Here is a 12,080-nt window from a genome sequence, read left to right on the forward strand (position 1 = left end):
TACCATTAGATTATTATTATTATTATTATTATTATAGTTGTTGTTACTTTTATTGTTTAGCCCCAGAACAAAACTGGTTATGTAGATCTATGATTAAAATCATTCAAGCTGTGATCATCCAGGTTTTCTTTTTTGTGTTTTTTCTTTCTGTAAGTAGAGTGTACATAGAACTACATTTTGTAATATGTTCTTTTTCTTCCTTCAGATGGAAGGGTCTAATTCTGATGGAGAATGGAGATTTGGTTCCTAAAAGATCAAGGGATCATATTTATTAAGCCAATCTATTTTGGTATGCCAGTTCCTTCATGTGTGTGTATGTATGTGTCTATGGTTGTCTATGTTGCTAATTCTTTCGAGAAATGATTTTTTAGTTGTAAATTTTACGTACCTAACTCAACTATGATTATTAAATGTCAAACTGGTCAAGACAGCTGACAGCCCTACCACCGCCACACCACCACCACCACACCACCACCACCACCACCACCACCACTGTAATATCTTCATCTTCATGTTCTGGTAGAAATAACATTGGTAGAACACCAGACCAACAACAATTCTGGAAGGTCTGGAAAAATACTGGTTTCTTAAATTTAGCAAAACCACCTCAAGATCCAGTTCTTGATGTGATGTAGAGGCTTGTATGCCTAAATAACACTGAGGCCTGTGCCAGCAGAACAAAAGCTTCTGGTAGGACCTCCCATACTGGACAGAGGCTAGAGTAAAATGGACCATCCCTTCTCAAAGGTAAAAATGAGTTTGCATGGGACCAGCACCTCTACCTAGAAAAACAAGCAAAGTTAATGAAGAATCGATGATAAACCAAAACTAGCAAGACTTAGGAAATGAAGGAATTCTTTCAGGGAATAATGGAGGAAAGGCCTAATGTAATCCTTGCATTGTCCTTTGTACACCCTGATGATTTTCCGTACAAGGTATTTAAAATGCAAAATTATATATTTATATATATGCTTTGTGATTTTAATTTTGGTTGCGAAATGAAACAATTGTAGGGGAATATGTTGACTAATTAATAAATTAATTTGTATCTCTTAGATCTCTCTGTTTTCTAACTTGATGATAATGTTTGATATTTTATGATATTTTACATAATATATTCATTAAAGAAATATCTCTTCAAAATATAATATACTAAACCACAGAAACCATAGAAAATCTAAATTCGTATGTATGTAAGTATGTATATATATATATATATGTACACACATATATACTTAGAGTTTATTAAAGTTAAAGATAAGACTTGAGAGCAGATGAAATAAAATTTAATCAATTAATACAGTTTTATTTGAGTATTCAACAAACCAATGTATATATATATATACACATACATATATGTGTGTGTTTGTGTCTGCATGTGTATGTGTACATGTGTGCATATGCATGAAACCTTAAGAAAAAAGAAATGTCAGGAAAAATAGAATGTCTGATAACTACACATTTTTTCACCCTATTTTGTATGTTTGTTGAATTATTATTATTATTATTATTAATGTTATTATCATTATTATTATTAGCTGTAGTAGTAGTAGTAGTAGTAGTAGTTACAGTAGGAATAGTAGTAGTATAACACAACCATAACAAGTAATAGTGGGACTTCCCTGTTTTTGTTTTTTATTTGTGTTCATGAATGTGTGTGTGTGTTCGTGTGTGTTCATGTGTGTGTGTGTGTGTGTGTGTGTGCTTCCTCTTTTGATTTAGCAATTTACTTGGTCATCAGATCCTCGTATCTTTGAATTCTTCGCTTTATCTCCTCCTCCTCTTCTTTCTCTTCCTCTTCACGCAGCAGATTCAACAAGTTGCTCATTTCACTCATCTGTTCGTCATTCTGCATTTCCTCATCTTCTCCTTTCTCTTTTTCCACGTCCTCCACCTCACCCTCGCCACCATCAGCATTGTTTTCCTTTTCGTTCTGCAAAATCTCTTGAGCATAATACGTGCCTGATTCTGGTTCAACACTTATCGTGTCTGGAGCATTCGACATCTTGAAGCGTCGCTGGAAATAGAAATTCCTCCAAGACCAGCGCAATGGACCTGGTGACATGCAGTAATTATCGTCTGGAATATTGGCACCTTCAACGTAGTACATCATGTAGAAATTGCACATCTCATTATTTTGGGTTGATCTGTTAATTTCAATCATGCATTTTATGCATTTTTTTTTAGAAAAAAAAAGAAAAAAAACAGAAAGAGAAAATGATAATTAGAAAATTTTAAAAACATAAGTTTATTTTAGCATGTTTAAACATATTATATTTATGTAAAGGCAAGGAGTTTTGATGTTAAAAAAACTTGAAATGCTGTGTGGTCCCAGGAATTTCATTGATCATACATTCAGAGTCTCTGTGAGATGTTCCTGAAACCCATGACAATAATGCATGCACACACACACATATACATATACACATACACACATACGCACATGCAAAGATATATACATACATGTATATTTGCAAAGGGCTGTTTTCAGTGTCTGTCTACCAAATCTGCTCGCAAAAACTTTTGGTTGGCCCAGGACTATAGTAGCAACACTTGGCCAAGGCTTCACATAGTGGGACATGAACCCCAAACACTGTAACCGGGAAACAAATTTTTTAACCACACACCATCTTGAGCATGGCCGTTGCCAGTTCCGCCTGACTGGCCTTCGTGCGGGTGACACGTAAAAGTACCCACTACACTCTCTGAGTGGTTGGCGTTAGGAAGGGCATCCAGCTGTAGAAACTCTGCCAAATCAGATTGGAGCCTGGTGTAGCCATCTGGTTTCACCAGTCCTCAGTCAAATCGTCCAACCCATGCTAGCATGGAAAGCGGACGTTAAACGACGATGATGATAATGATGACAGCCATGCTTGCATCTAATGAAATAAAATGACAAAAAATGATAGTTACCCAATAAAGATATCATGACTATCGTTATTGACCATGGTACAGCGAGCAGCCTGAAAAATCAATATTTCAATAATGAGCTACATAGATATAAACACACACACACGCACGCACACACACACACGTATATATATATATATGTATATATGATATATATACAAGATTTGGAAGCTGTCATTTTGTGCATGACTGCATGCGTTGTCAACTGTAAAAAAAAGTGAAATATTGGCAAATTTCTACTTTATGGACACCATATAACCCCTTAACATTTTTATTTTGGGGGAATTTTCAGAAAATATTTGTAAATTTGTCTTCTACATATGGGAATTCATATGGTTATGCAAAAATAAAAAGAAATTCATGTGTAATCTAAGGCCTATATAGCTATTATTTTTAGCACATCTTATGATCACTTCAGACCAGATGTGTTGTAAGTATTCAATAAGCGGCAAGAAGAACACATGGTAAGCAGCTTGGTAATAGCTTAACTTGTTACTATAGAAACAGGCACCTATATGTCTGTGGCTTTCGACTGGATAAAGTTACCCAAAATTTGCAAACTTTAAAAGCTATTAACTCTTTATTTATTGATTTATAGTGAAAATGAATGTCCTGTCACTGATTACTTTAGAAAACTATACAAATACACCAAATATGAAATCAATTGAAACAAAACTTCAAAAGATTGAAAAGTGACAGCCAAACAGAAAAGATCCCCCAAATTTTAAAATGCAGTTAATAGAATTTTCTAAAAATCATTGCAGGAAGAACAGAGAGAATGAGTCAGTCTCTGTTCAGTTTGTTTAGGATATGAATAAGTATGGTACTTACAAGGATGTCACCTCTCCTAATCTCCAGACCTGAAGTTGTTGTGTTGTAAAACATCTGAAGGATAGAAAAATACAGGAATACAGCAAAAATAGAAATAAAAATAATAATAATAATAATCCTTTCTACTATAGGCACAAGGCCTGAAATTTGGGGAAGGGATTAACTTGATTACATCGACCTCAGTGTGTAACTGGTACTTATTTAATCGGCCCTGAAAGTACAAATGGCAAAGTCGACCTCGGCGGAATTTGAACTCAGAATGTGAAGACGCACGAGAAATCACCATTTCTGTGGTGCCCTCCTCACTCCCATTGATACCTTGTTTTGCTTAATGGTTAATCCAACACTTTCATACCAAAATTTTCTCCCCCCCACCAAAAAAAAACGAAACAGAAAAACAAAAAACAGTAGTTCGAATTATACACCAAGACGACTTTGGAGGACCAAAAATATGGTAAATGTCGTCAGCTCTCAGCAGATTGAATATTATGGATCGCTGCTTTGGCATTTCTTGTGCTGCTACCTTCACACGCATTCATTGCATTTTAAGTCTAATTCACGATATTCTTGTTCGCCTCTTCTCCTTTTTCCTCTCTTCTCATTTAGTTTGCTTTCTGCTTCACATCGCCAGTAACGACAGTTCGCACGAGTTCTCTCCCCTGAACAATACATTTCTTTGAAATTATTTTTCGAATTTCTTGTAGCGACGGAGTAACTTCGAATTAAATAATAATAATAATAATAATAATAATAATAATAATAATAATAAGGGCTTTGATAAGCAGCTCAACAAACTCCCTTACAGTGTTAAAGTGGGAGAACTTCAGAAAATAGTGTTGCTCGGTTCCGCACACGTTTTACGCCGTGTACTCTCCATGAGATGAGGATCTGCTGTGACCCTAGGGTCGAGGGATGACCCCGGTTCAGCAGAAGACAACGTACCATATTTTATTAAAAACAAAATAATAATAAAGAATGAACTCGGCTATATATACATATATACGTTTTATGTATTGTGTACGTGTATGCATATGTATGAGGATATCTAATATAAAGTCGGATCCACAGATTTTAGAGGTTGTTCAAGTCAGTCGAAGCATTTTAACCCATTAAGAGTGGATCAGTTTTTAAAAAAAAAATTTTTTTTTTTACTTCGTCACTGACCCTGGAAAGGAAGGATGGAAAGTTAATTTGAGAATGGTTCGAATTCCAAATAACTAAATACCACAAACTGTAAAATTCTGACAGTTTTCGCTACCTTCCTAGACGACAATGTTAATGATAATAATGATAAATATAAGAAAATAATAATAAAATAATGAACTTATTGTACACAATCTCAGGCGCAATACAATTCATCAGAGAAAGAAACCAAAAATGCATAGAATATGCTGAGGAAGTGAACGGTGAATAAGTCGTTCAGAAATAAGAGGTGGGTGGGGGTGGGTGGGGGTCAAGTGTGCTGTTTTGAAGGAAGTTTTGAAGGATGTAGGGCCTCAACTGCTAACAACTGATGCTGGTAGTTTGTTTCATGTTGTAGCAATTCTGAGCATGAAAAAATGATATCAAATTATTTACCTGGGGTTTTTGTGGGTTTTTGCGTCCAAGTTCATGCCATTTCCCATTGTGAATTAGATAACCGGATACCACTTTACCTGTACAAGATGACAAAAGACATGATTTGACAATGATTTGAAAAGTGATTCGAAATTTATTACCAACTAAGAGAAAATGGTAAAAATAATTTTAAAAATTCAGCAATATTGAGTGTGTAAACCTGTTTATTCCAATCACATTCTTTTTTTGTTATTCCTTCTCATTCACGAACTCTTATACATACAGTTTATAAACATCAATCTCATTTTTAATAACAATCCAATACAATTTATGCATATAACTAACCCAGGTCTAAAGCTTAAACAGTCATCACAGCCTTTCCTCAACACTACATCACACAAAAACAATTTATTTGTATATTTTTTTTAAATGAGCAACGTAAAATTTTTCCATGTCCAGACATGTTTTTGCAAAATATTGGAAATGAATGACATGACTTTTCTGACAATAAAACTCATTTATGATTCTCATGTGATGTCGAGACAACGAAACACACACACGCACGCACACAAGCTTCCATACAGTTTCCTCAACCAAATCCTTAGTTGCAACTACATCTCATATGCTAAATATCCATGATGCTCATAATAACCACAGGTTTCCAATGCAAGCATGTCCTCATTGATGCTTTAAATCATTATTGGTGACACTGGAAACTCGAGTAAGAAAATGTTATGGCAAATTTTGTTTGACTTACCGTGCGAGTGAGTGTGTGTCCGATAACTGAAAGGGTGAAGAACTATGTTCTCATTATAGAGGCAAGCAGTCTCAAGATATACTACAAATAAAAAAGAAAGAAAAAAAAAGAAAAATATGGATTAAAAATATTTTAGTTCTGTTTTCTCCCTTAAATTGTATTTAGTGATTCATATGATCAATGGACCCCAAAAAGTGAGGGTTTTTTTCCCCCCATTTTTGGTATGGTAATAAACTTTAAGGCTCAGTAAATGCCATTATCTTCTATCTTGATCTTCCTCAGTGTTTCCATCAACCAAATTCCATGCACAAGTTATTAGTCAACATAAGGTTGTGGTAGAAAACAGTTGTCCAAAGGCACCACACCATGGGATTGAACCCAGAACCATGTAGTTGTGATGCAAGTTTCTTAACCACACATTCAAACCTAGATCTATCATTTATCATTTATCATCATCATCATCATTTAACATCCATGTCCCATGCTGGCGTGGGTTGAACAGTTTGACAAGATCTGATGAGTCCAAGGGCTCGCACTGTGCATGGCTTCTACAGCTGGATGCCCTTCATTTAATAATATTTATTGGAAATAAGATTTGAAGAAAATAGCAGATTCTTTTTTTTTAAAGAATTAATTGGTTGCATACAGGATGTAACTTACTTGAAGAACGCCTGGGAATCACACCACCTGTTCCTAGAAGATATACTCCAGCCCTTCGTCTAATTCTAAAAAGATAAAAAAAAAAAAACTAGTTTCAGTTATGCCTTTTATTATTGATAGTAATTAACGATGGCTACAACAACAAATAAAACAAGAAATAAAACAACTTATCTAGGAGATATTGTTAGTAATGTTGTCGATCACCACCATGAGAGTTGATTCAATTAATTTTCCCCCTTAAATATAGATATGTGGCATTATAATCAATGTAAGAAATCATTAAGATATCATTTTATTTTTTAATATAATCAGCAGAAGTTACAGAGAGAGAGAGAGAGAGAGAGAGAGAGAGAGAGAGAGAGAATACTATATCAGAGAAAAATTTTAGACAATGAAATATAAAAATATAATAAAATGAATAAAAATTGAAAAGCAAAATAGAAATTATTTGAGAATGAATAAGCCATGTCTTAACTTTGGAAAGCGTTTGTGGGTGAGGACTGAGAATTCCTAGAACAAATACTTACGGTCCATCTGTAACTGTGAGTGTCAATCCTGATGAATCGGTTTCGTTTTCTACAAGAGAAAGAAATAAACCCTTTTTGAATGGATAAATTTCATTGTTGTAGTAATTTCTTGAGCTGCGGTGAGTGTAAAAACGATAATAATGATCTTCTTTATTATTAACAATAATAATCTACTTTATCTACAATATAATATTTTCTGGCATGGTTGTATATAGTGGTGTTGGTGGTTGTGCTGGTGGTGATGTGATGATGATGATGATGATATTGGTGGCAGTGGTGACAATAATGGTGATGATGATGAAGAAGAAGATGATGATAATGATGATGATGATGATGATATGCCATAAAGTTACTGGCATTCTATTCCTTTGCACTTTCAAATAAACACACACACACACACACACACAAATAAATAAGTTGCTTAGAAAGAAAAATACTCACTAGGTGGGAGGAATTTGTCCACATTCTTATAGTGAATCTGCAGGACAAGATGTTGCACATTGGAACTGCCACCGACTTTGAATCCAACATCTGAAAATTTTTTTAAAAAAAGAAGGAAACAGAGAAAGAAATGGATAAATCATTAGCAATCAATGTGGTAAAGATTCTTGCAAAAAGAAAAAAAATTACTAAAAACTCCAAAAATTAAAATGCAAAAATTATAAAAACAAAACTATACATATGTATGTGCATATTATATATATATATATATATATATATATATATATATATATATATATATATATATATATATATACATATATATGTATGTATACACACACATATATACATACATTCACCAACTTAAACAAGGAGACCATCCAGAAGGGTTGCAGGAGATTCCGAAGTTGTCTGGAGGCCATGGTTGGAACCAATGGTGATTTTATTGAATAAATTTACTCTTTAGTATTTGAAGATGTTTTTATGTAATTTAGGTAAATATATCTGTTAAAATGAGATGTCAGAGTTATTTTCATTTTTGTGTAATTTAGATGACAGTATATTCACTACACCCTATATGTATATATATATATATATATATATATATAGGTATATGTATGCATATATGTATTACACACATGTGATGTGAATTTATGATGGGTTGAATGATACGTCAGGGTCTTAATATAATTATTTAAAAAAGCAATAATTTGGGTCAAGCACATCTTATGGATTACTGCTGGGAAGAAATAGAAGCAATAAAAATTTTTTAACAAAGGCAAAAGTATTAAAGGATAACAATAACAACAACAACAACAACAACAATAATAATAATCATATTGAAAAGACGAAAAGGGAGCACCTGTCGCGATTGAGAAAAAAATTGACTTCAAAGCGGAATGCCAGAAACATAATTTCGGCAAATAAACTTGCACACAGTTGCAGTAGTTTGGTATGGTGCTGGAATCCTGAAGTGGACAGGGGAGGAGCTAAAGGAGATGGACAGGAAGTCAAGAAAGCTCCTAACGATGCATGGAGCCCATCATCTATGTGTGGACACTGATTGCCTATACATGGAGAGAGCAAATGGAGGAAGGCGACTGATAAGTGTGGAAGACTGCGTGTGTATTGAACTCAAGAGCTTAATGAGAGCTGAAAGGAGAGGATAGCATGGGGCTGTAGGCTACAAATAATAAGAACGACAGCCCTTTCCTGTTGCCCCTGCACTTCCCTTCTCACACTTCCTCTTCCGGTCAGTCCCTTGACCATTGACATCATGGCTCTCTTCTTCCCCACAATTTGAATATAGATTTGATAATCTTCTAATGTTCTTAACTAGGTTTAAAAACTATGGATGGCTGGTATGATTCTGTATTGATATTGGCCAACTTTACATAAGGGTTTTCTTATACAGGATGTTCAGAAGGTCTCTCTGCAGTAAGTATTTTATTGCAAAATAAATATTTATAAGATGATATAAGACTACAAAAGAATATATTAGACTTTAAAAGACTTAAAAAAAACTTTATAAGAGGTGTTGAAAGTGTTGTTCTTCATTTTCAATACATAAGTTGACTCTTCTACAAATGTTTGGAAATACATCTTGGAGAAAAAAAAAAAAATTCACTGTGGAGAGACTTTTTTTGAACACCCTGTATAATTTGTACAGATTAATGCCAAGGTTAAACCTAAGGAATTAATAACAATAAAGTTTGTTGCTATGGTGATTTTTAGCCTTGAAGTATTGTAGAAGTGGAGCATGTCCTCTCTGAATATATCTAGTGTGTATCTGCTAGCATTATTGGAAATGGCTAACATAACCTATAAAATTTAATACAGCAATCTGTTATGTAAAACAACGTGGAATATTAAGTCATGTTACGTAGTATAACCCAGCTAAATTTCAAGCCTTGAGCTTAGAGTAGAAAAGAATATTAAGTGTTTATTGGATAGTAAAATGACAAATTGTAATAAGACCTCATACTGTTTTTATTAGCTCTTTGTGTTCTGAGTTTAATTTCTGCTATGGCCTACTGATATGGCTTGTAGACTTAATTTGTTGCCTTAATTTGTGCCTTTAGTAGAAAGGATTATTATTATTATTATTATTATTATTATTATTATTATTATTATTATTATTATTATTATTATTATTATTATCATCATTATTATTATAAAGGTGGTAAGCTGGCAGAATCAATAGCACGCCAGGTAAAATATTTAGTGACATTTTGTCTGTCTTTACATTCTGAATTTAAATTCCGCCAAGGTTAACTTTACCTTTCATCCTTTTGGGGTTGATAGAATAAGTACCAGTTGTGTATTGGGTCAATGTAATTGATTATCCCTTTCCCCAAATTTCAGGCCTTGTGCCTATAGCAGAAAGGATTATTATTATTATTATTATTATTATTATTATTATTGTTATTATTATTATTATTATTATTATTGTTATTATTATTATTATTATTATTATTATTATTATTATTAGTAGTAGTAGTAGTAGTAACAGTAGCAGCAGTAGTAGAAGCAGTAATAGTAGTATTGATTGCGGTGGGACCTCATTTGATAACATACTTTTCCTATTACTATCAAGGTGAGGAAAGAAATGAAGGAGATGTATTTTGTTTGCCTTTGTTAAAATATACAACGGAAAAAACCACCACTGCACTTCAGATCGTGACTATCGAGGTATTTACTGACAGATAAACAAAAGAGACAACACAACAGATACTCACTTCACACACACACACACACACACATGCATGCATGCAAAAGAAAAAAAATCAAAAAGAAATCTGTCAAAACTATTTCTGTACAAATATACACTTTGATATAAGGAAAAGAAAAACAGTCAAATAGAAAGTCTTTAATATAGATAAGTTTTGAACACCTACTTGTTCAGGACATTTCAACATTATTGGCACCACCTTACTAGTAAATGTTATATTAGGGTATGTATGTTGAATATACAGGGTTTGGACAAAATAATGGAAACACCTAGCATCATAGCATCATAATTTTGAAATATCTATAAAACCGTCAAAAGCTTGTTTATTTTAATGTTTTTTGATTTATTATTAGTGTTGCTTAATATGTTTTGCTAAAATTGCTGTTTCTTTTCAGATATCATCAGAAAAAGGTAATTAAAATTCATTAAAATGACAGTTCTATCGGACTTTTAAAGAGGTTAAATTGCTGGTGCTTGTATGGCAGGCGCTAGTGGAATGAAAACAGTGTTATGTAACTGGCACTCATGCCAGTGGCATGTAAAAAGCACCCACTACTCTTGGAGTGATTGCCATTAGGAAGGGCATCCAGCTGTAGGCACCATGCCAAATCAGATTTGAGCCTGGTGTAGCTTACCAGCTTACCAGTTTTCAGTCAAACCGTCCAACCCATGCCAGCATGGAAAAACGGACGTTAAATGATGTATGTATGTATGTATGAGAAATTATGATAAACAGAAGTTTATATTATTAATTCTTATGTATGCTTCACCATTATTGTCTCTTGGAGCCCTGCAAGTGATGTTCTATGAGCATTTGGATGCTTAATCAGAATGGGTCATCAGGGAACATTCCATTGCAGTAAATTAGAAAGAATTAATGTCAAAAGTTAAGGGAGATGGCAAGGTATTTTATAAGTATTTTGAAAGAGAAATTGAAGGAAAGTAACTGGCAGAGAAAGAAAAAAGACTAACTAAGAATTAAGAGAGAGGGGGAAAGTGAATGAAAGACAGAGAACACAAATAGAGAAAAAAGAGATAGAAAAAAGAAGAGAAGAAGAATTGGAGAAGAAAGTAGGAAGAGGGGGGAAGAAAGGAAAAAGAAAGGAAGAGTGAAATAAGAATGTAATTTGGACAACCATAAAAGGGATAAACAAAAAATATAAAAATATATAACACCATGGTAGTTTAGGTGAAAAGAAAAAATAAACAAATAAATGAATAAATCTTGGGGATGGAAAAGGAAGGAAAGACATGAATGCAGGGTGGGAACAACAGCAAATGAGAGGGAGAGGGGTGTAAGAGGTGACAAAAGGGGTTGTGAGTCATTAACATCATTGATCGTTACTTAACTACTATACTATGTGGCACTCTAAACAGTATAACAGCAGCAGTCATTTATCTGTTGGTACAGGCAACATATACATACATACATATCTGTATATTTTCAAAATGTAACCACATGTGAATTGTTGGTGATTTTCTTCCTCCGTCTTCCTTTCTATTGAACTTTCTTCTGTTTCCGAAGAAGAGCGTATGCTCAAAACATTACACCATCTTTCTTTACTTCCCTGAGCATTTGCTAATACTTTACATGTACCATGTCCTCACGTTGTTGTTTTTTGTGTTTGTTCTTTTTGGATTTACTATATACATATGCAGAAACACA

At 33.7% G+C, this 12,080-nt stretch overlaps 1 protein-coding gene across 5 annotated transcripts in view; it reads right to left on the minus strand.

Annotated features, from left to right (window-relative positions):
- Nucleotides 1-1,269: 1,269 nt before the first annotated feature.
- LOC106870812 (putative peptidylglycine alpha-hydroxylating monooxygenase 1) overlaps nucleotides 1,270-12,080 on the minus strand; it is a 36,449-nt gene continuing 25,638 nt past the window's right edge. For all 5 annotated transcript variants that reach the window (XM_014917028.3, XM_014917026.3, XM_089363858.1 and 2 more), the window contains exons 6-13: nucleotides 7,684-7,773; nucleotides 7,243-7,291; nucleotides 6,716-6,780; nucleotides 6,056-6,136; nucleotides 5,320-5,396; nucleotides 3,742-3,795; nucleotides 2,914-2,963; nucleotides 1,270-2,147 (exon numbers count right to left, since the gene is read on the minus strand). In XM_014917028.3, coding sequence (XP_014772514.1) covers nucleotides 1,727-2,147; nucleotides 2,914-2,963; nucleotides 3,742-3,795; nucleotides 5,320-5,396; nucleotides 6,056-6,136; nucleotides 6,716-6,780; nucleotides 7,243-7,291; nucleotides 7,684-7,773 — 887 coding nt within the window. In that variant the 3' untranslated portion in view covers nucleotides 1,270-1,726. The remainder of the gene's footprint in view (nucleotides 2,148-2,913; nucleotides 2,964-3,741; nucleotides 3,796-5,319; nucleotides 5,397-6,055; nucleotides 6,137-6,715; nucleotides 6,781-7,242; nucleotides 7,292-7,683; nucleotides 7,774-12,080) is intronic.

Source organism: Octopus bimaculoides, chromosome 15, assembly GCF_046866305.1.
Source record: "Octopus bimaculoides isolate indiv1 chromosome 15, ASM4686630v1, whole genome shotgun sequence".
In the NCBI taxonomy this organism is placed as follows: domain Eukaryota; kingdom Metazoa; phylum Mollusca; class Cephalopoda; order Octopoda; family Octopodidae; genus Octopus; species Octopus bimaculoides.